This window comes from Ochotona curzoniae, unplaced genomic scaffold (genome assembly GCF_017591425.1).
Source record: "Ochotona curzoniae isolate NIBS_2020 unplaced genomic scaffold, NIBS_Ocur_1.0 contig_883, whole genome shotgun sequence".
NCBI lineage: Eukaryota > Metazoa > Chordata > Mammalia > Lagomorpha > Ochotonidae > Ochotona > Ochotona curzoniae.
The window spans coordinates 26,294,867-26,317,183 of record NW_024466599.1 but is presented as its reverse complement, the minus strand read 5'-3'; the positions used below and the strand labels follow the sequence as shown (position 1 = coordinate 26,317,183).

Here is a 22,317-nt window from a genome sequence, read left to right as displayed (position 1 = left end):
CTCCAGTCACCAGAACCTCACTATTCCTTGATTTTTCCACAGCAAGTCTTTAAGTAACTTCTAAAACAGTGTATGAGAATGAAAATTATTGAGCCTTTATACATCTGATTATGTCTTCATTCCATTCTCATATTTGATTTGACTAAGGATGTGAATTTCTTTTAAGTGTGTAAGGTATAATTTCATTGTGTTCCAGCTCCCAAGGTTGAAAAGTCCACTGCCATTCTCATTCCTGGTTGTTGTTACATGACTTATTAAACTCCCTGAAATGATCTTCTAGCAATAATAATAATTCCTTTTGGTTGCTGTTTTGTTTCTCTTTCTAGAAATGATATCTTCTACTAATGTGTCCAACTATTTCACTAATTTTTTCATTTATTTTGAAAATAACATTTTTATTTCCAAGAGCTCTCTTATTCTGTGACTGTTTTGCTATCGCAGCACTCTGATCCTGTTTCATGGATATAATTTCTTTTAAGGATATTAAGAACAGTGTCCTTCAAATTATCTTGCACCTCTTGTACTGTATTTCCTCTAACTTCACTTTCAATATATCTTATTTATCTTGCTTTCTTTTCTTCTTTTATGCTGAAGACTGGCCTCAAATGTCTGGTCTTTGTGATCATTCATATTAAAGGATAAAGCACTAAAACGCTGCTTAGAGATGCCAATTGGCTTCACTGCAGAGCTATCTTCTGTCCAGTCAATGTTTTCTTTGAGAAGCTCCAAATGCTGCTGTTGGCACTTCTTTTGTTGTAGTTTTTCTTCCCGTGAGAGAGCATACATTCTCCATAAAGGACCCTCAAGCTTTCTATTGCATGAATGGAACTTGGCTACTGGCTTGCTGTTACTGAAAATGGGAGAAAGACTGAACATGTCACTGTTCAGTGTGGAGACCTTCCCCAGGGAACCTCACTACTGCCCCCTGTGACCCCTGGCATCTCCAAGTCCAGAAACCTACTAGTTCAATTTCTCCAGCAAAATGTCCTCCCACCTCCTGCAGAGGGGCAGTTGGCACACAAGCCTATCTGCCAGGTGTACGTGGGAATCATAAAATGAAAAATTGTTTTAAAATGAATTTGAAAATTTTCCTGCACCCAAAGTAACCATAACTTTTAATTACATTTTCCAACAATTATTTTGAGGTGTTCTTGCATATGCTGACTCAAATTTTTAATGAGGAGCCCCATCCAACAACTCACTTGGCCATTTCTATTCCCAGGCACCAAAAGCAGTCATGAGCTAGATGGGAAAAGGAACTTTATGAGAAAACATACCTACTATACAGAACTGTGCTGTTACGTCACAAGGCGTTAAATTTCATTTTGTAACACCAGAAATACCAATTTGAAAAATCCAACTTTTATATCAGCTTCTGACCTCTCTCACATCAGTGTTGGGAAAGAGTGCAAGTTAAAAGCAGGACAGGCGTGGGACCAAAGCATTACAGAAGATTCAGAAAACAAAACAAAATCAAAAACAGCAAAAAGAGTACGGAGAAGGTATAAACAATTCTCGCTTTCTTCAGATTCAGCATATCTAGCAACAATGGAACCGAATACCTCTATTACTTCCATTACAAGATAAATCTTTATTTCTTTGCCTGCATTGTATCAAAAGCAGGACCCTACATTCGTTGCCTGTGAACAAAGTTTTTTTGGCGTTGCTTGGTTGTGTTTACTTGGTTCTGAGTGATATCAGAACAAAATGTCTTCATCTAGTTTAGCACTTTTTTTCCAATATACCCTTACGACGGCAGAGACTGAAATAACATCTGAGAGCCCCAGAAGTATTTTGAGCTGGGGGCACAACAAAAGCCCTGCTATGCTACATAAAATTGAGCCGAGATTCACAGATAATAACAATAATGCACTTCTGCTTCATGCTTTTCATCTTGATATGTCTGAATTACCCACTCTCTGCTTTGATGCAGCTCCCTCTCTGCCTTAGAGAGAGCACTACCCTAGAGCCAGCGCCACCACTTCTCACATCAGAAGGCTAAGATGTCTCACGGCTGTACAAACAAGAACAAATAAACCTGGTTCATTATAAAACACAGTGTACATACTTATGCCTGTACAATCCTCCTCCTTCTGCATTTCTTGCAAGGAAAGTTTACATTATTTTCATTTGCATTCAAGGCTGAAAAGTCAGGTACCAATTAGGGAGAGCACTGTCACATGGTTTAAATTCACTGCCCATGGCTGACATGTGAAATTATGTAATCTTCCCAGTTCGTCTTCCCTCAATCCCATGTTGTTTGTAACATATGAAGCAAAAATGTCTCCAAAGTCTCCATGCCTGAGTGACCTTCTCACCCCCCTCAAGCATCATAGAATTCACTCTGAGTTACTGCTGATCTATATTATCCTAGAAATTGATGAGGAGCTAACAGATACCTTCAAGGAAAGGAGCTGCTTGTCTAAGGCACGAGCAAGTTCCAACATCATTGCACATGGTACGGCCGAATCAGTGGCTCCCACGAATACTCTGTTGTCCCAGTGAGGAAAATACTTGGAGTCATAGTGGCAGGCAAGGACCAAGTGCCGCTTAGCAGTGGGATTGAGGGTGCTGATGATATTGGAGAAAGACCGGAACCCGTAGGGTGTCCTACTCAAAAAGGTGTCCACTTCCACCACCCAGTCAGCCTGAAGTTTCTGAATCCGCTGCATGATGTGCTGACAAAAGAGAGAAAGAGAAAATCACATTTAAACCAATAATTTTCATTTGTTAACCATGCTTATTGTATTAATAGCTATAACATTGCTATTAATCGCTACTCTACTTAATAGAAATGTTCCTGTTTAATGTACAAATTAATCATTTCTCTCACCTAGCCTCCCAATCAATAAATCTAGACCAACCGCTGATACTAATCAGGATTAATAACTGGATGGAGAGCTTTCCACGTAGCTTCACCTCACTTACCCAGATTTCTGCTAGCGTATAAACACATATATATGGTAGAAGGGTGTGACATAGGAAACAAATCTCACTTTACACATTACTCCTTGCTTTCCTCACCTAGCAATATCTTACAGACATGTTTGTGAGTCAGGAGATAAAGATCCAGCTCAGCAGTATTAAAATGCACTTTCAGTATTTCTAGGAGGCTAAGAAGACATGTCTGAGAAAGCAGATCCACCAGGGGTTCAGACCTCTAAGCTCTTTGACACAGAGAATTGCAAAATATAATTCCTTTGGTTCCAAGCACATAGCCTGTGCCTAAGCCCTGCAAACGCTTTATATGGAATAAACATGAATGAAAGATATTGGTGTCTACCTGCTAAGGGCAATGCAAAATGATTCCATTAAAAGGGGATGGTTGAGGCTACTGCCTCCTGTAGGAATCAATAAGCAACTTTGAACCAGTATGATAAATCAAGTCAATTTCCCTCTGCATCCAAAGTAGGTTCATATTCAGTGCAAATGCTTAAAAAAAAATAACAAAAAAAGAATCTCTACTTATTTCTCCTGGCTACTTTGTGCCTAATGGGCATCCCAGTGACTTGTAGGGGAAAATAGCGTGTGGAGAAAGGAATACCACTTCTGAGACTAGAAGTGCCCTCTTTAAGAACCTAGAACTGAGGGTACAGGGGTTGGGGTTGAGCGTTCAGTGCAATGGTTAAGATACTGACTGGGATACCTATATACAATTTGGAAGTGGTTTGGTTTTGTTTTTTGTTTTTTTTTTTTTTTAAGAATCTGGAAGTTGTGTGAGAAGTTACTAAGTGGTTTTACTGTTGTGTGACTTATTCTTTCCCACCCTTGTTTTCTCATGGCCTCATCTTTTTCTCACTGTGTTCCTTTTAAAAAACATATAATAGAGTATTGTACTCATCTTTAGAAGTTGCCATAATGCTTTTTCTTATTATTATTTTTTAAAGTTAAATGACAAGTAACCAACAACTTTTCCCACAATTAACATCGCCTGGGGATGGATCTTGAAGTGATAAATGAATCACTTTACAATAAGTGGAAATGAATGGGAGATTTCCAGCCCCTCATCCCAAGGAAACAAGGGATTTTCAATCCTAGCCAAGTCTCATGTGGCCTGAAGCTCCCAGATGTCACATGACACGTAGGCAAAGGGCTTTGGAAAAAAACTGCAGCAGGAAGCTTCCAAGGAGAGAGGAACTTAACCAGGCGGAGACAACCCATTCTACAGTCAATGCTGCAAAAGCCAAAATAAAGCAAAAACAAAGCAAAACAGACTAATGGCCAGTTATTCTGTCCTCGTAGCCTGTGGTGCCTGGACTTCGGCCCACATAGCACTTCTCCCACCTGTTCTGTCCTAAGTCTGCGTGTTGTCTTTGAACATCACCAGAAGAAATGTTCACAATCTTTTTGAAACCCACATTTGTATCTCATGTTTTGTTCTCTATGACTCCTTTTTTTTAAAGATTCATTTTATTTTTATTAGAAAGGCAAATATACAGAGAGGAGAGACAAAGAGGAAGATCTTCCATCCGATGATTCACTCCCCAAGTGAGCATAACGGCCGATGCTATGCCGATCCGAAGCCAGGAGCCTCTTCCAGGTCTCCCACGCAGGTGCAGGGTCCCAAAGCTTTGGGCCGTCCTCGACTGCTTTCCCGGGCCACAAGCAGGGAGCTGGAAGGGAAGCGGGGCTGCTGGGATTAGAACCCGCACCCATATGGGATCCCAGGCGTGCAAGGCGAGGACCTTAACCACTGTGCCTTCGCGCCAGGCCCTCCACGACTCTTAATATTGGGCTTTGCTCACAGAGAACCAACAATGAGTAAGACTGTAACAGCAAACATGGCTTGATTCAGAAGAATGTATAAAACTTCATGCTATGGAACATCATTAGTAATTTGGATAAAGGAAATCATTGTGTCTCTAACTTACATTTCCACAGAATACGAACATTACATATCTCTAGATTTTGGTTTAAAAATATTTCCACAAAAAGGGTCATCTTTTTTAAAAAAAAGTAGAAGTGTATTCTCTTATACTCAAAAACATCTGGTATCCAGATGAGGAACTGCTCCATAAAAACATCTTCTTCAATGCCAACAGCAGCCTTCAAGCTTACAAATGAATTGGGGATTTTTAAAACGTTATCTCTTAGCACGGCTCAGACACCAACACACAAAAGCTCCTTGCTCAGCTATTCATCAGCTCTTGACCACAATCCCTGATGTCTGCACTGAAACCCAAACCCACAAAGTAACCAGCAAATGCTCCCCAGAGTTCTCCGTGAAATACCACCTTTTAATTCAGTGTAAATATTTTCTTATTTGTCTTAGCAACTAAGATAAAGTACCTTTATAAACAATCAAATTGGCTGCAAAATTCAATTAGGTCACCAATCAATAGCCCCAGCGGCTGTGCTTTTGGCTTTCAGATTCAGACCTCCAGTTCCCACAAGTCTCTTGGGGAAGCTCCCGAATGACTCTCTCCTCTCAGCATCGCCTGCACAGGAAATAATCCTTGAAGCAGGGAGGCCACAGCAACTGTGCTTTCCTGTCTCAGTCAGCAAGAGGACCCCTAGGCCTGCCTAAAGGCACTTAGGATACAGGTTATCCTTCAGGCAAGTAGGCATCTACACTGTAAAATGAGGACAGGGCTAGAGCGGGGTTTGCTGTAGTGGTTAAGACACATGTGAGATGCCTGCATCCCATGTTGGAGCATCTGAATTGAAACACCAGCTCCACTCCCAATTCCAACTTTCTTGCTGATACACACTGGGAGACAGCAGATAATGATGGCTCAAGGGTCTCTGTCACCACACGGGAGACCCAGAATGAGCTCTGGGGCTCTAGCTTGGCCATGACCCAGCCCTGGTTTGGGGGACATTTAAGAAGTGAACTAGCAGATGGGAAATTTCTCTCCATCTTTCTCTGTCTCACAGCTAGTTGAATAAAAGCAGAAATAAATAAATAAAAGTATAAACCTGAATCACTTAAGTGAGATTGCTAACATCCTTTACGCTTAGTGCTGCATCAGCTAGGTATGCATATATAGCCCAATTTAGTTCCCAACACATTCTAGAACAGATTTTAGATCAATGATTTTCTCGTTTCTTTTCATTCTTATACAACAGTGGAAAATGTTATTATGGGTTCAATAACATGTTTTAAAAGCATATATATCTTTTTTAAGATTTATTTATTGTATTAGAAACGCGGATATACAGAGAAGAGGCAAGACAGAGAGGAAGATCTTCCATCCAATGGTTCACTCCCCAAATGACCACAACGGCTGGAGCTGAGCCAATCCAAAGCCAGGAGCCCGGAGCTTCTTTCGAGGTCTCCCACATGGGTGCAGGGTCCCAAGGCTTTTGGGCCATCCTCGACTGCTTTCCCAGGCCACAAGCAGGGAGCTGGATGGGAAGTGGAGCTACTGGGATTAAAACCGGCACCCATATGGGATACCGGTGCATTTAACACGAGGACCTTAACCATTACGCTATTGCGCCTGGCCCATCATATATATCTTTTTAATCATAGTAGTATCTCCATACTATTTATACTATATTGTCTGATCAAATGCCAATGCTTGCTGCTAATGGATTTAACAAGTCAGCAGCTGAGGAATGTCGTGCAACAAGCATGCATATTTATTCTAGGCATATGTAACCTTCTGGGCAAATAGCATGGGAAAATGAAAAAGATTGAGTCAAGTGAGCATCACAGACTAAGGTCCTTTCAAGAGGAACTAAGGATTTGAGAGCGCACTATTCAGTGCCCTGAACTTCTTTTAAGAAAAGGCATGGAGATGAGGCCCACAGCATTGTCGTAATGAATGCACCACACTGTCCAACTTAAACAGCGGCAGATCAACTTGTGAGAACGCAGAACTCGTTCCTCCAGCTCCATGGTGATCAGTTAGAAACGCGAAGCAGCTCAGATTCTGGCCTCACTGTCACATGGACGTTGAGCCTTGACTGAGGAGGTCAACTGAGATACTTAAACCTCTAGCCAGTCTTCTTTAATCCACTAGATTGAGGTAACAATAGTACCCCCATAGCAGCCTTGTGGCCACATTGAATGAAATGATCCATGCAAGGAACCCAACAGGAGGAACCTAGAACATGTGCAATCAAAGTCAGCCATCAGTATCAGTCACTCTTAGAAATAAGGAATGAATGCATCCCCATCCAGTTCCCAGGACCTGCACAAATGAAAGGTCAGTCTAATGAAGCAAAAGCTAGATGGCTTTCTAGACTAGACGAAGAAGGTAAACATCATGCGTCAAGCAGAAGAGAAGGTGCCGAGTTGGGCAGTCGGTCCTTGCTGGTGTCACTCTGGGCACAGCAGCAGGTGCCAAGGCCTTTTGTCTGAAGGGTCAAGCAGGTGGAGTAGTCCCGTAGAAGGACACAAAGGGAGAGTCTCACTCCTCCCCACGCTGCCTCTTGAAAGAGCATTAGCTTGTGAAAGATATGCAGTGGTATGCTTTCACATTATCCAGGATGACTTCCGAAGTAAAGACACTGAGAGCCTCGTTCAGCTTATATCCTATTCAAACCTCAACAGTGGCATCTCTCAAGTGGTAGTGGTAAAATCATTGGGGGCATAAATCAGTCTACTGGGTCAGAACAAGCATTTTAAAAAACAAACATACCGGGCCCAGCGCAATGGCGCAGTGGTTAAGGTCCTCGCCTGGCACGCCCGGGATCCTATATGGGCACCGGTCCTAATCTCGGCAGCCCCACTTCCCATCCAGCTCCCTGCCTGTGGCTTGGGAAAGCAGTCGAGGATGGCCCAAAAGCCTTGGGACCCTGCACCCATGTGGGAGACCCGGAAGAGGCTCCAGCCGTTGTGGCCACCTGGGAGTGAATCATCTGATGGAAGATCTTCCTCTCTCTCTCTCCTCCTCTCAGTATATCCGCCTTTCCAATAAAAATAGAATAAATGTTTTAAAGAAAAAACACGTATACCAAGCTAAAATTAACAAGATCCTAATAAACTGCAAGTACTGTGTGTTTTTCATGAAACTGCTGCTCCTTTTAAATATACTGGCATTTTGGGCCGGTGCGATAACGTAGTGGCTAAAGTCCTCACCTTCAAAGCGCCAGAATCCCATATGGGTGCTGGTTCTAATCCTGGCAGTCCCACATCCCATCCAGGTCCCTGCTTGTGGCCAGGGAAGGCCGTTGAGGACAGCTCAAAGACTTGGGACCCTGCACCCATGTGGGAGACCTGGAGAAAGAGGCTCCGGGCTTCTGGCTTTGGATTGGCTCAGCTCCAGCCGTTGCAGCCATTTGGGGAGTGAACCAGCAGACAGAAGATCTTCTTCTCTGTCTCTCCTGCTCTCTGTATATCTGACTTCCCAATAAAAATAAACCTTTTGTGCGCATATACATATATATATATATATATATATATAGGCATTTTGATGTTATAAAATACAAATATATAGATATATATATATACATATTTATAGCAGGAGTTAGAGAAATACTATTCCAGAGAATGTGTAGCTTATCCATGGTTTTAACTCCCTCCCTGGGGAGAAGTCATTTCCTGTAAAGTAGGCATTTAGCCGAGTATTTAGCATGCTCATGTCTCCCATCAGAGGAGCTGGGCTCACTGCTCAGCTGCAGCTCCTGCCCGCAGTTCCGGCTAGTGTAGACCTTAGCAGGAAGTGGTGACAGCTCGAGTGATGCTCCCCTCTCTCCTGGGAGACCTGGACTGCATCCCCAGCTCCAGGCTACCACCGGGCCCCAACCTGGCCCTCACATTTGGAAAATAAACGAGTGGATTCGCAGGTTCTAACCATCATTCTGTCCATCTGTGTCAATCTCTATCTTTCCGTCTGTCAAATAAATTTTTAAAGATGTTTTATGTTACAAAGGAAAAATAAAACTATTTCCCTGTGGGGAATTAAGACCTGACAACACGATGACTCAGTCTTGGCCCCAAACCACCAACAAAATCTATTCAAGGTTATTAATGTTTGGTGTTTGAGATCGAACAAAATCCGGTTGCAGGGGTCACAGGGTGTGTCATGGGAGCGGTCTACGTTTCAGGACCTGGTACCCTCTTGGATGTCCCCAAGGCAGGGATCTCACGGATAAACACACATAGAAGGTCATGTATCACAAAACGCAGAATAGAAATAAGGACACAGCAAGTGGGAGGGGAATGCAGGCCAGGAGAGTGGGGTAGGCAGTACGGATATCCTAAATCTGTGTCGTGATTTTTTTTTTCATTTTACGTAAATTTTTAAAAAGCAAAACATTTCTCAAAAGCCATTTACTCTCCAACTCTCTTTGGATTTTTCTTGGTTGATTCCTGCAGTGCATGACATGACAGGCCATCTTTCCATGGGAGGACTCAGACCTTGGGCTGTAACAGCATCCACCATGCAAGAAGCAAGGGGCGGTAGCCGGTAAAGTTGTACGATGTGTTCTCACCTGCCGGGCGGCGTAGCTTCCCGAGGAGCCCGGATACCGCTCGATCAGCAGCGGCTGTAAGTCATTTCGCCACATTTCCGAAATACTTGTGCCTGCTGCGATTTGTCGAAGAGCTGATGAATTCAAGATGGCTGGCTGGTGATAATTCTGAGAATTAAATGAAACTGTTTAGCCAGTGATCATTTCATAACATGTTTCAGACTTACTCTGATAGTTCTGCAATTAGCTGCTTTAAACCTCCAAATAAAACAACAAATTTTAGATCATGTAAGGTAAATTAAGCTGCTCCGTCTTAAAATTGGTCCTTTATATATAGAAAGGTAAGCAAAATATTCAGCAACTTATTTTTTTAAATTAACTTCATATTTTTACTTGGAGAATCAACATTATACACCTATGTACTTTTGTTGATTTTTTTTTTTTTGTACAACTACTTTATAAAGCTAAGGTTTAAAATGCCAATTATGGGCCTGGGTGCGATGGCCTAGCAGCTGAAGTCCTCGCCTTGAAAACACTGGGATCCCACATGGGCACTGGTTCTAATCGCAGCAGCCCCGCTCCCCATCCAGCTCCCTGCTTGTGACCTGGGAAAGCAGTTGAAGACCACCCAATGTCTTGGAACCCTGCATCCATGTAGGAGACCCAGAAAAATCTCTGGGTTTCTGGCTTTAGATTGGCTCAGCTGCAGCTGTTGCGGTCACTCGGGGAGTGAATCAACAGACAAAAGATCTTCCTCTCTGTCTCTCCTGCTCTGTATATCTACCTTTCCATTAAAAAGAAATAAATCTTTAAAAAAGCCAATTATGGGCTCCCAGCCTCTTTCCCAACTTCAAGCACCATGTATGAAGAGGAACACCTCTCGCCTTGTGGAGAAAGAAGGAATTAAGCTCAATTCTTGGCATCACACCTAGTACCAGACCTGCAGGTGAAATCTAGTTCCAGACAGAGCCTGCAGGTTGAGTCTATGGAAACATATAGTCTTGCTCCTCAGCCCCTACCTCAGGGATCAAACCAAGAAGGAGACTGAACCCATTGGGGAGCAAGGTATAAAAGTAAGCACAGGTGTAAACACGAGCACTAGGCACATAGCACCTGCCACCTGTCTCTAAAGTTGAACCCTTAAACAAGAAGGACTCTGATGGGCTTTAGAAAGGATAAGCACTTGCTCTACCACCCAGTATGGTACATCTATCCAGCCTCCTGCGTGAAGACACCTTAGGACCCCACCCACCAGCAGCTTGTAAGGCAACCGCTCCAGGAACTCCCCAGACCCACCCCTGTGAGCCAGCCAGAGATGTTCTCCACCCTCACACATCCTCAGGGCGAAGCTGAGCAACACAGCTCAAGTAATCCAGCCTCTAGACGCCTCCAGAAAACAGGTGGGGAGCTTCATCCAGCCTCCTCCTGCTGAGGATGCAGGGGGTGGTCCCACCTATGTACCCTCAATCCTGGGAGAAGCCAGAAAATTGTCCCTGCAGGACTTGGCCTAAAGATGCCCCAAAATATAGACAAATCACCCTATTCAACCCACCCATGACCCCAGGAAACAATGGAACAAGCTTTCCTGAGTGGTTCAATGTGCTCAGGCCCATAGAAAAAGCTGAGTGGTCCTGCCCAGCCTCTTGGGGCCTCAAGAAGCAGCTGAATCACCAATTCTCAGAAATTCAGTCACCTGAGCCCCTGAGAAGCAGGTGCTCAACCTCTCCCTCCTATCCTTGACCCTGCAAGGCAGCTGGGCAGACCTCACTGAGAAGGTGGGTTCAAAGAGGTTACCTACATTGCCCTCAGACATGATGGGTGCCCCTAGTGTTGCACCCCATCCCCTGTGCAGGCCTCAGACACTGACAGGTAAGCTAACCTACTAACAGGCACTCGGTGCCATACTCACCTGGACCCACAGAGATGGCCCCATACTTAGATGACTATCAGAAACTGACATGAGTACCACACTTGTAGTTAGAAGTACTAAGCATAAAAGTTGGCAGTGAACCTGCCTCACCTAAGGGAGTCACATCCCAACATCCCAGCTGGAGATGCAGTCTCACAATCCTTCAATCTAGGTCACTGAGTTATTCACAGCCATCTCCAAAACTGATGACAGCTGAAGAGGCTACACGACTGCCACACTAAAGCATCAACCTGGAACCAAAACCAACATAGCATATCCAACCAATCTTCCAGGACACGTCACCAAGTGGAAAGCCTTAATGTCATCCTAAAATCCTGATAGAAGCAACTGATCCACCAGATACACAAAAACCAACGTAGGGACTCAAGAAGCAGGAAAAACAAGGTAACATGATGCCTCCAAAAGAAAAGCAAAATCTCTCCAGCAACAGACCACAAAGAAATGAAAACTAGTGATGAATTTTCTAATGAAAAAAAAAAGTTCCAAAAGAGGAGTGGGCATTGTGGCACAGCAGGTCAAGATGCAGCTCAGGACATCCACATTCCATATGAGTGTGGCCGGAATAGAGTCCAGCCTCCACTTCTGATCCAGCTCCCTGCAATGCACACCTGGGAAAGAAGTAGATAATGACTCAAGTATGTAGGTCCCTGGTACCCCCATGGAAGATCCAGATGAAGTTGCAAGTTCCTGGCTTTGTGTAGCCCTGGCTGTCATGGGAATTTGGGAAGCGAAGAAGCACATGAGAAAAAGATCTGTGTGTGTATGTGCAGGGCTGTGCATGTGCCACACTTTCAAATAAAAAATAAACTTCTAGAAAACAATCCAAAAGGATAATTTCAAGTAAACTTAGGTACAATATAGACAATTTAATGACATTAGAAGGATGATTCATGACGTGAGTGAGAAATTCAGCAGAGATAGCATTAAAAATAAAGCACCAATCAGAAGTCTTAGAGAGAGCTAAAGAGCTCAACAAATGTAATTTAAAACACAGTTGAGAAACTTCACAGAAGAATTGAGCAAGCAGAAGGAAAAACTTCTGAGTTTGAAGACAAGTCTGGAAATAACATTTGGACAATGAAATAAAAGGAAAAACTTTAATGAAAACCTTTAAGACTTAAGAAACATCATTAAGTGAATAAGCATTCATAATATGGATGCATTAGGAAAAGAGAAGACGGGGTGGGGAGGGGAAGTCATAGGAAATGTACTGGATAAATAACAGCTGAGAACTTTTGAAGCCTTGATAACAATGTAGACATTGAGGTCTAGAAAGCCCAAAGGATCCTTCATAGATTGAGCAACAACCACCAAAAATCCATTCTGAGTCATGGTAGAGTCAAACCATCCAAAAATGCAAAACAAAAGAGAGTTCTAAAAGGAATAAGGCAAAGTGTCAAGTCACTTATAAGGAACGCCCCAGTAGATTAACGGCAGACCTCTCATTTGAAACACTGCAAGCTGGGAGATAGTGGGATAAAATGTTAAAAGTCTGGGTGGAGGGAAGATGCCAGCCAAGAATAATAGAGCCAGCAAAGTTTCTCTTCAGAAATGAAGGAGAAACAAAGGCCTCAGGGACAAGTTGAAGTTGCAGGGATTCCTCACGATCATACTGACCCTGCAAGAAAGGGTTAATGGAATCCTAAGAAGTGAAAGGATGGGAGTCAGCGCTGTGGCACAGAAGGTTAAGACACTGCCTGGGATGCCAGAATCCCTTCCAAGTGCTGGTTTGGTGGTTTGTGTCCCAGCAGTTTTACTTCCTATCTAGCTCCCTGCTATTGTGCCAGATAAAGCAATAAAAAACCCAAGTGCTTGGGCTCTTGCCAGCCACTTGGGAGACCCAGAAGAAGCTCCTAGCTCCAGGCGTCAGATGAACCTAACTGCAAGCTGTGCAGCCATCTGGAAAGCGAATCAGTGAACAGCATTCCCTCTTCCTTACACATATATGGGGCTACCAAAACTTTATGTTTCCATGTCAGTTTTCTGAATTTGTGTTTTTAAAGAAGTATGTGTATTCCACATAAGTTGCCAAAATTGTTAACATAAAGATATTTAGCATCCATTTAAAAAATAAAAAAGCTACTCTTACTAGACATATATCCAAAGAAAATTAAATCATCAGCACAATGTTTGTCAAAGAGACATCTGCGGCCCCACATCTATAGTAGCACTACTCACAATAGCCAGCACATGGAATTAACGTACATGTCCACCAACACATGAATGGAACAAGAAAATGTGCTATGTACACACATTACATAATACTATTCAACCATTTAAAAATGGTTTCAATCTGTCATCTGCAAAACATGCATCAAGCGAAGGACATTAAATTTGATAAAATAAGTCAGGCATAGAAAGACAAATGCCACATGATTGCATTTATATGTGGATTCTGAAAAAGTTGGCCTCAAAGAAGCTCAGAGTAGAACAGTGGTTACTAAAGACTGGGAAAGAGGAGAAGGTGACGGAATGGACAGAAGTCGGTCTATAGGCACAATGTTACCTAATAGAAATCAGAGCTGGTGTTCTTTGATACGGCAAGTATCGACTTCTATTTATAACAATGCACTGTGAGGCACAATAGGAGAGGATTTTTTTGTTTTGGCCACAAAGGAATAATAATTAGTCTTTGAGGTGATGGATGTACTAGCTATCCTTTTCTTCTTTTTTAAGATTTATTTTATTTTTATTGTAAAGTCAGATATACAGAGAGGAGAAGAGACAGAGAGGAAGATCTTCCATCCAATGACTCACTCCCCAAGTGGCCGCAACAACCAGAGCTGAGCCGATCCTCTGCCGGGTCTCCCGCACGCGTGTGCAGGGTCCCAAGGCTGTGGCCATCCTTGACTGATTTCCCAGGCCACAAGCAGGGAGATGGATGGGAAGTGGGGGCACTGGGATTAGAACTGGCATCCATATGGGATCCTGGTGCGTTCAAGGTAAGAACTTTAGCCACTGGGCTACCATGCCTGGCCCAATGTGCTAGTTATTCTAATTCAATGATTACACAAAATATACATGGACCAGAACATTACATTACACTTCATAAGTATATATGTATGGTTTTATGTCAATAAAAAACAAATGAAAAGAGTATTCAGATTTGTGTCTTGTATATGACTTATACATGCTGTGTTTTCTTAGAATACTAGCATTGATAAGTCACTCATTCAAGTCTCCCATTTACTGAATGAAAGAATGTGTAACTCCTCCTCAAAGGGAATTGAGTGGTCCATCCGGTGATCTCTTCCCTAAGGGGAATGATAAGGATAACATAAGAATATTACATCCTGTGGCATGCCAAACAGAAACCCAAGATGCTTTATAGATTTTACAAAGTTTTTTCAGGACCATTGTTGGTGGAATATTTCAGACATGTGAATGTTTTCACTCCACATGACCCACTCACTACTCCACGTGGCTGATGAGGAACTGGAATTACAGAATGCCTACTGCCTGATTATCTACACTCATCTACACTTTGAGATGCCTTCACGTCATGTTCAAGTATTGATCGTACAAAAAGCATTCACAGCTTATTGAGCCAGCCATACCAATTCAACTCGGCTTTCAATGCAACACCCTGCCACTTACCAGCTATGATTATTACCAGGTTGCCTAAACTCACTAAGGCTCGATTTGCTCACCTACTAGATGAAGGAAATCACACCTATATCCTAGGACAATTGTAACTAAGTGTGTTAATACATGTAAACTGCCTCAGTTAATGGTCAAGTGTATTGGTTCTATTATTCCTTTCTATCAATCATAAAAGACATACAGAATTTTAGAGCTGGCAAAGCCATGTAGAGATAACCTAGCGCAGCTTCCTTGATTTTTATCAGTAAAAACTGGAACCAGCAAGCTGGCTCAACTGGCTAATCTTCCACCTGCAGGTGCCATGATCCCATATGGGTGCTGGGCGTGTCCCAGCTGCTTTTCTTCCTATCCAGCTTCCTGCCCATGGCCTGGGAAAGCAGTACAGGATGGCCCAAAGCCTTGGGACGGTGTACCCACTTGGGAGACCTGGAGTAGGCTCCTGGCTTCAGCTCAGCTCAGCTCCAGCCATTGCAGCCATTTGGAAAGTGAACCAGCAGATGGAAAATCTTCCTCTCTATCTCTCCTTCCCTCTGTACATCTGCCTTTCCAATAAAAATAAATAAATCTTTTCTAAAAAGCTGAGGTTTGTAGAAACCAACTGACTTTCCAAAGTTTCAGGGAATGTATAGGTTCATTTTGAAACCAGCCCTGGTTTAGATTCCCAGCCCCACGCATGTTCTCCTCTACCTCATTCATGCACTTTTGATTTACTCATGAATATTGATACTGTGCCTGAATACTGTAACAGTTTCTGTTTATTGACCCATAATACATGTTAAACTCTTCAGTCCTTTAACAGTTCGTAACCACCATCTTTACATCACTTGGTAAGTCCGGGCTCTAAGTCTTCATGCCTGTTCTTAAACAGCACTGCACAAGAAAGCTGAAGGTAGGAGACAAAACGGCAGATATGTAAGAAAGGAAAGGTCAGAAGATGGCCTTGGTTAATCATTACTCAACAACTCAACAGGAGCCTGTCCGTTTCTTCTGCTGCCTGCCGTTCTAAGCTCCAGGATGCTGGCCTCCGCTCTCCACGCTCCAGTCACCTTGGCACTGTCGTTCCAGGTCTAGAGCATCCTGAGGCCCTACCTCCAAGGGCCTTGACATCTGCGACATCTGCCTTCTGCCTCCCAGCATGTTTCCCTTCCTCCCTGGGTGGCAACTCCTGCTCACTTCAGCTGCAGCTTGGAGACCACTTCTGGGTGTGTTTGTTTGTTTAATGGCTGCACTGCAGGCAAGCTGTCATGAGGCTACAACTCTCTCTTGCTTCCTCTGCTCTCCCCCAGAGTTGCACAGGACTTGATGCGTATTGAGCGTTAAACAAACATTAGGCAAGCTCATCAAGTAAGGAATCCACAAACTATCTTTCTAAAACTGTCTTCTCTGAGACTGTTTATATAAAAATAAAGCAAATTAGGCATACTTTTTCTGTCACAAATACTAGATCAGTTGAATGTACAGTATAAAAATAGAAAAGACAGGTCGCTATGTTTGACATTCTGATAGTTGATGCTTTGGTGCTTTTGATGGTTTGGACCTGGATGGCCCAGGAGAGTCACCATGACAACCAAGAACTCTGGTGTCAGAGGGCTGTCTGACAAGTGGCTCCTTTTGTATTCACTGTCCCCTACCCCCATTCTGGAGCCCACTGTCACTACACACAGAACGATTCCCTTCAAGTCCACAGTGAAAGTAAATCAAGCTCATGATTCAATAGGTGCTTTAGAGAAGCTGGAAGGATTCTTAAAAGATTCAAGAAAAAGACACACAAAAGAATAGAGCCCTTCAGCATGTCTAACTGTAGGCAATATTGTGAGTGAAACCCAGTGGACAAGTAGCACCACAAAGTGGTTCAAGGACAAAGAAAGGGCAAGTTCAGCAGACAGGTGCAGCTCCTCAACCTTCCAGGCTCACCCATCTCATTCACTTATTTCAGTAAGAGAGATGCCCTAGTGTAGCCACAGAGACAAGTGCTTCCAGTTGGTAAAGCATAGAGAAAGGGAACAACGATTCACTTCATCTAATCAGCCCTTCCATCCACTAAAGCTCTACGCGTAACAGTATTTGACTCTCCCAACCTAACATACATTCTAGTCATTTGAGAGGCACAGAGACACACATACAGAGAGAGATCCCCTCAGCTGATCCCTCCTAAAACACCAGAATTGGGCAAGGCCAAAGCCAGGAGCTGCAAATTCAATCCAGGTCTTCCACAGGGACACAGCAAGCCAGCCATCATTGCTGCCTCCAGGGTGCACACGAGTAAAACACTGCAATGCGGAGCAGAGTCACGATTTGAACCCAAGTGCTCCCATCTGGGATGTGAGCCTCCAAATGCCCCTCAGTTATTAAGGAGCTTTTATCTCAGAACAATTAAGATGTATGTGGAGGGCCTGACACAGCAGCAGCATAGCAACTAAACTCCTCATCTAGCACATGCCAGGATCCCATAAGGGCACCGGTTCTAATCCCAGCAGCCCCGCTTCCCATCCAACTTCCAGCTTGTGCCCTGGGAAAGCAGTCGAGAACATCCCAAAGCCTTGGGACCCTGCACCCACAGGGGAGACTTGGAACAAGCTCCTGGCTTTGGATTGGCTCAACTCTGTGTGGTCACTTGGGGAGTAAATCAGCAAAGGACCACACTCTCTGTCTCTCCACCTTTCTGTGGATGTGACTTTCCAATGGAAATAAATAAATCTTTAAAAAAAAAAAAGATGTATGTGGAGATGGGAGTAATACATGAGAGAACACAGCGGGTACAAATGCATAACCTCAGCAGGAAGAATGGAGCTAAGCCCAACGTCAATGCAAGCTCCAGTGTATTCTAGGTTAATTTCACTCCAACCTTGACCATTTCTATTGACGATTTCCTATTGGTGCAGGCAGTCTCAGAGGAACAAGGCTCTGTTACAGCCCTTGCCTTGTCTTTCTACCCAGGCAGAAAGGATAATCAGTCTGTACAGGGTGACAAGAATCTTTCAGCTAAAAAGGTGTGAACCAGATATCCTGAAGCCTCTCTTCTAGGCTTATCACATGATACCAGACAAGAGAGGGTTTTAATTACATAATTTGTTGAACTGGCCCACCTTGCAGGAGGAGTTGAGGCTCCAAACCATTGAATTCAAGAGAGATCATTACCGGAGCGCCTGCCAAGTCAGGTCTGGCTTCCACTCAAATGACTTGCCTCTCTGAGAACCCTCAGGTTAACACCTCTGGCCACTCCCAGATGTAGCTCAGCCAGCATTTACTGAACTTCATGACAGACGCCACTGCCATTATGAATGGTATTGGGAAAGAGCTGGGAACTGACTAAGATGACGTCTGGCTTTTTAAAAATCCAAGTGACCCTCTGTTTGAAAGCAGAACACTGCTGGCTTAAACACAATAATTTAGGGCCAAATCACAGTTTTCTCTGTTATTAGCTGTGTCTCAGGGCTGGTGTTGTGGTATAACAAGTAAAGCTACTGCCTAGGACGCCAGCATCCTCTATGAGAACCACTCCACCTCTGACCCAGCTCCCTGTTCTTGAGCCTCTGCCACCATGTGGGAGACATGGCTGAAGCTCCTGCTTCTTCGCTTTGTCCTGGCCCAGCCTTGGGTCCCTGGAGAGTGACCCACTGGATGAAAGTTTTGTGTGTATGTATGTGTGTGTGTGTGGCATCAACTTTCAAGTTCATAAATCTTAAGAGGATAGAACAAATTCCTCATTCATGAAACGGATGGCAGAGGCTCCCAAATGACATTTGTGTTTCTTCTCCCAACCCCCAGCCCCTCTGATCTTGTCCCTGCAGATAGGGCGGCAGAGCCAAAGGCGACAGAGCCTTGACCAAGGGAAGCCCTGCAGACTTTTAGAACCAAGGTGGCTCCCAAAGCAGCCATGGGCAGCGTGCCAGTGCCCACCCAGGAAAACAACCCTTCCACAAAGCCAGCACTTCAAAAGCTCTACCCCTCCAGCCGCACCTTTATCGCAATGAAACAATACATTGTGCCAGCGACAATACACTGAATATTGATGTAGACATAAAGAAAATCTGGAAATAACCCAGGCAATCAAGAATAAAGAAATAGGTCAGTGATGGAATGAGGCGACTTTGCAATCACTAAATGATGTTTTCTATGAATTTTCCTGGGATGAGGCAATACTCAGTACTAAGCAGTATAGCAAGATATGAGATATGTTCATGTGTATTTCTTTTAAAATAAGTAATTAGCCTTAATGGAGCATTTGCCATAAGCCAGCTATTGTTACTATTTGCTTTCCATGGATGAGCTCATTAATTCCTCACAAAAACTAATAAGCCTGGTATAACTGTTATCATTATATAAGTAAATACCCACAACAGTATGGTAGGGGACATTAGTTTTCATTTTAATATACTTTCCCTATTTTCCAAAGAGTGCAGATGTTAACTCTATAATTAAGGAACTGAAATAAAAGCCATATATTTTAACTTTATGGGAGCTAACGTCCTTTTATGAAACCCGTTAACATTCATCAGCCATTCACATCCAAAGGAGGACAGATTTTATGAGATTCCTTTTAGCAGCTGGTTGACCATGTTGCACCCAAGGAAAGCACCTGTCCTAAAGAAACAGGGCTGTGAGTGGAGTGGAGGTAACAATCAGGAGAAGTTGACTTTGGGATATGGATCAATTCCCCAGAAAAATGATGGCCTTCTAGCTACATGAAAAAGACTAAGGAAAGAGGAGACCAGAGGGTGAGAAAAGAACAGTAACCCAAACCAAATGACCCATTTTACATCACCACTTGTGTGCACCCTGATCCACAACCTCACACCAGCCCCACACCAGCCCCCACCCCAGCACTCACTGGACACTGCTTCCTGGGTCTCAGTCAGGACTCACCCACCTTAGTGAACAGAGATGAGAAAAGATCCGAGAGGAAGCCAACCTCTTCAACCTGCTGTTGTAATAGCGTTCAAGTTTCCTCATCTGTGGGCAAGTTTAGTGACCAAATTTCCTCATCTGGGGATTCCTCCTCACAGGAATTTTGTTAAGGTCGAGTGAGATGGTCTTATACATATACGTGTGTGTGTGTGTGTGTGTGTGTGTGAGAGAGAGAGAGAGAGGGGGGGGGAGAGAGGGAAAGATGCATGGTACTCAGATGACATCGCCCCTAAATATCTATCATGAACCCACAACAATTTATAAATACCAGTTTTATGAAAGAATTGTTTCCAGGTCTCAAAAATAATAGCCAAATCTTGGTCTTCTGAACACAGCCATGAACTAGAATTGACGTGTTTTTACATATTAGATGCCACTGAAAGAGACACACCTTTCTTTCAAAACAAAGGAAACAGATTTCACAATCGATGCTCGGCAGACCAGTGTACCAAGGGCACACCTCACAGGATTAAAATAGCCAGATGGCATCAAAAGCAGGAAAGCGTGTCTTTGAATGTGGACTGATTCAGCACCCAGGCTGCAGGCTAGCCGCCCAGAAAACTTTAGGGAGGACTACAGAATAAGGGGAGAGTTTGAACTCCAGAAATGTCACAGCCGGCTACCATATACTTATACCATTGTCTTTGTTTACAACATTTGAAAGTATTCGGTTTCCCAGTGGAGCAATGATTCAAAACTTCTAAAAATAAACATAAAAGGGATTCATGCTTTAAAAAAAGAAGATATTTCTCGACATTTAAGTGCTCGTTGGCTTAAAATAGTTTAAGAATCACAGCACTTTCTCCACTCACAAGTGCCCCCGTCTACTCTTACATGCAGAGGTGCGCCTGAGAGTGGCTTAGTAACACTTTCCATCTTGTTTATTCCCCTTCATTTCCATTCATCCTAAAGATATGTTTGGAGCGGCTCCCCTTGTCCATTTCCAACCAGCAAAGTATTCCCAGCAAAGAAGGGGGGCATTTGTGCATGGAATTCAATGGCCTTCTTCATGGGCCTTCCTAAGCCCCATGGGAAGATGTTTTTCTTGTAATGAAGTGGTCTTGAGTTAACTTTCCTCCAGACTTCCCCAGGAGGGAGGTCTTCACATGTGGGGGGGGGGGGGCGGGGGCTGTGGTGGGTCCTCTGTGGGAAAGCTAATTAAAGAGAGCTCCGAGGGCTGAAGTGGGCTATTTATCCACATACGTTGGCCGGGTTGCAGTGGACTTTAACCAGTGTGCCCTGTATTTCACCAACTGAGCAAACACAGGCATCTAGTGAAGTTGCAAACATTGTCAAAGTGTATGCCCTTGACTTTGCTGCTGCTTTCCTTAGTGTCTTTGAAAGCACACCTTTTTGCTCCAAGCCCATGAACATTCTCACAAGCCCTTAGCAACATGATTTCAAAACTGTTACAAGAAATTATTTGTGAACCTATGTACTTAACGCAGAGAAACTTGCAAATCTCTTTTGCCTTAGGCTTCTTCTATGAGATTTCCATCTGCCACCAGATACTACTTCTCTGAAAATAGTATGTCATCTTTTAAATCTTTTAAATAAACTCCAGTAAGATGTCCTTCCTCCTGGGTTGCTCTCCTTTTTAAAAAAAAAAAATCAAGTAAATTTCTCATTCACCGCATCCTGGGACGAAAGGGAAACTTGCACACCCCAAGAGCATCCTTGGACAATCATAACCAAAAAAAAAAAAAACCAGGGGCACATCCCCGGCCCACCCCACCCCACTCCCAGGCGCCCTGGGGCGCCTGGTACACTGGCCCTCACCTCAGCGCTGGCGCCGCAGGCGAAAAGGCTTCCAGCGTCCATTAACAACCCCATCAGATCGCTGCCTAGGAAAGTGGTGACATCACCCGGTCCCCCCGACGCCCCCGAGGCCGGTAGCGACACGGGTGGAGAGGACCCAGAGCCCCGAAAGCTCCGCGCTCTCGGGCGGCTGGCCGAGGAACCGCAGCCTTGCCCCGCCTCCCGCTCTGCCTCGGTGGGGCAGGCTGGACCCGGGGTCTCCGCACTGGGCCAGAGCCACGCAGGTACCGTCACGTAAAACGCAGTCACTCACCTTCTCTTCGGTCCAGGCTGCAGCGCTTCCGCTGACCCGCGTGGCAGCCAGAATCAGGGCAGCGACTAGCAGCAGCAGGTGGTGGTGGGATCCCGCGAGTCGCAGGTCCCCGCTGCCTGCCATCTCTGCAGTGCTGGCTGGGCACCGGTTCCCCTGGCCGCCGGCGGTCACGAGCCCGGGAACGCGCGTCCTTCTCCTTCCCCCTTCTCCACCCTTAGGTCGTCTGCGCCCGCCTCCCCATCGCCTCCGGGTCGCCTCCCGCTGCGCCGCGCAGGCCGAGCCACTGCCCTCCTCCCAAGGACCTTAGCCAAGCACCGGGCTGGGCTGCCCCTGGTGACACAAGCTTCCGAATCCCTAGGAACAAAGACAGCTGCTTCCTAGTCTTGGAGAGAACCGAAGAAAGGAAGGAAGAGACAGGGAGAGCTGCTACTTGATCTCCATT

At 44.3% G+C, this 22,317-nt stretch overlaps 1 protein-coding gene across 1 annotated transcript in view; it reads right to left on the bottom strand.

Moving 5' to 3' along the window:
- Nucleotides 1-22,091, bottom strand: part of QPCT (glutaminyl-peptide cyclotransferase) — a 32,351-nt gene extending 10,260 nt beyond the window's left edge. Inside the window, exons 1-3 of the mRNA XM_040993091.1 lie at nucleotides 21,876-22,091; nucleotides 9,385-9,531; nucleotides 2,400-2,678 (exon numbers count right to left, since the gene is read on the bottom strand). Coding sequence (XP_040849025.1) covers nucleotides 2,400-2,678; nucleotides 9,385-9,531; nucleotides 21,876-21,998 — 549 coding nt within the window. The 5' untranslated portion in view covers nucleotides 21,999-22,091. The remainder of the gene's footprint in view (nucleotides 1-2,399; nucleotides 2,679-9,384; nucleotides 9,532-21,875) is intronic.
- Between the last annotated feature and the right edge of the window lie 226 nt (nucleotides 22,092-22,317).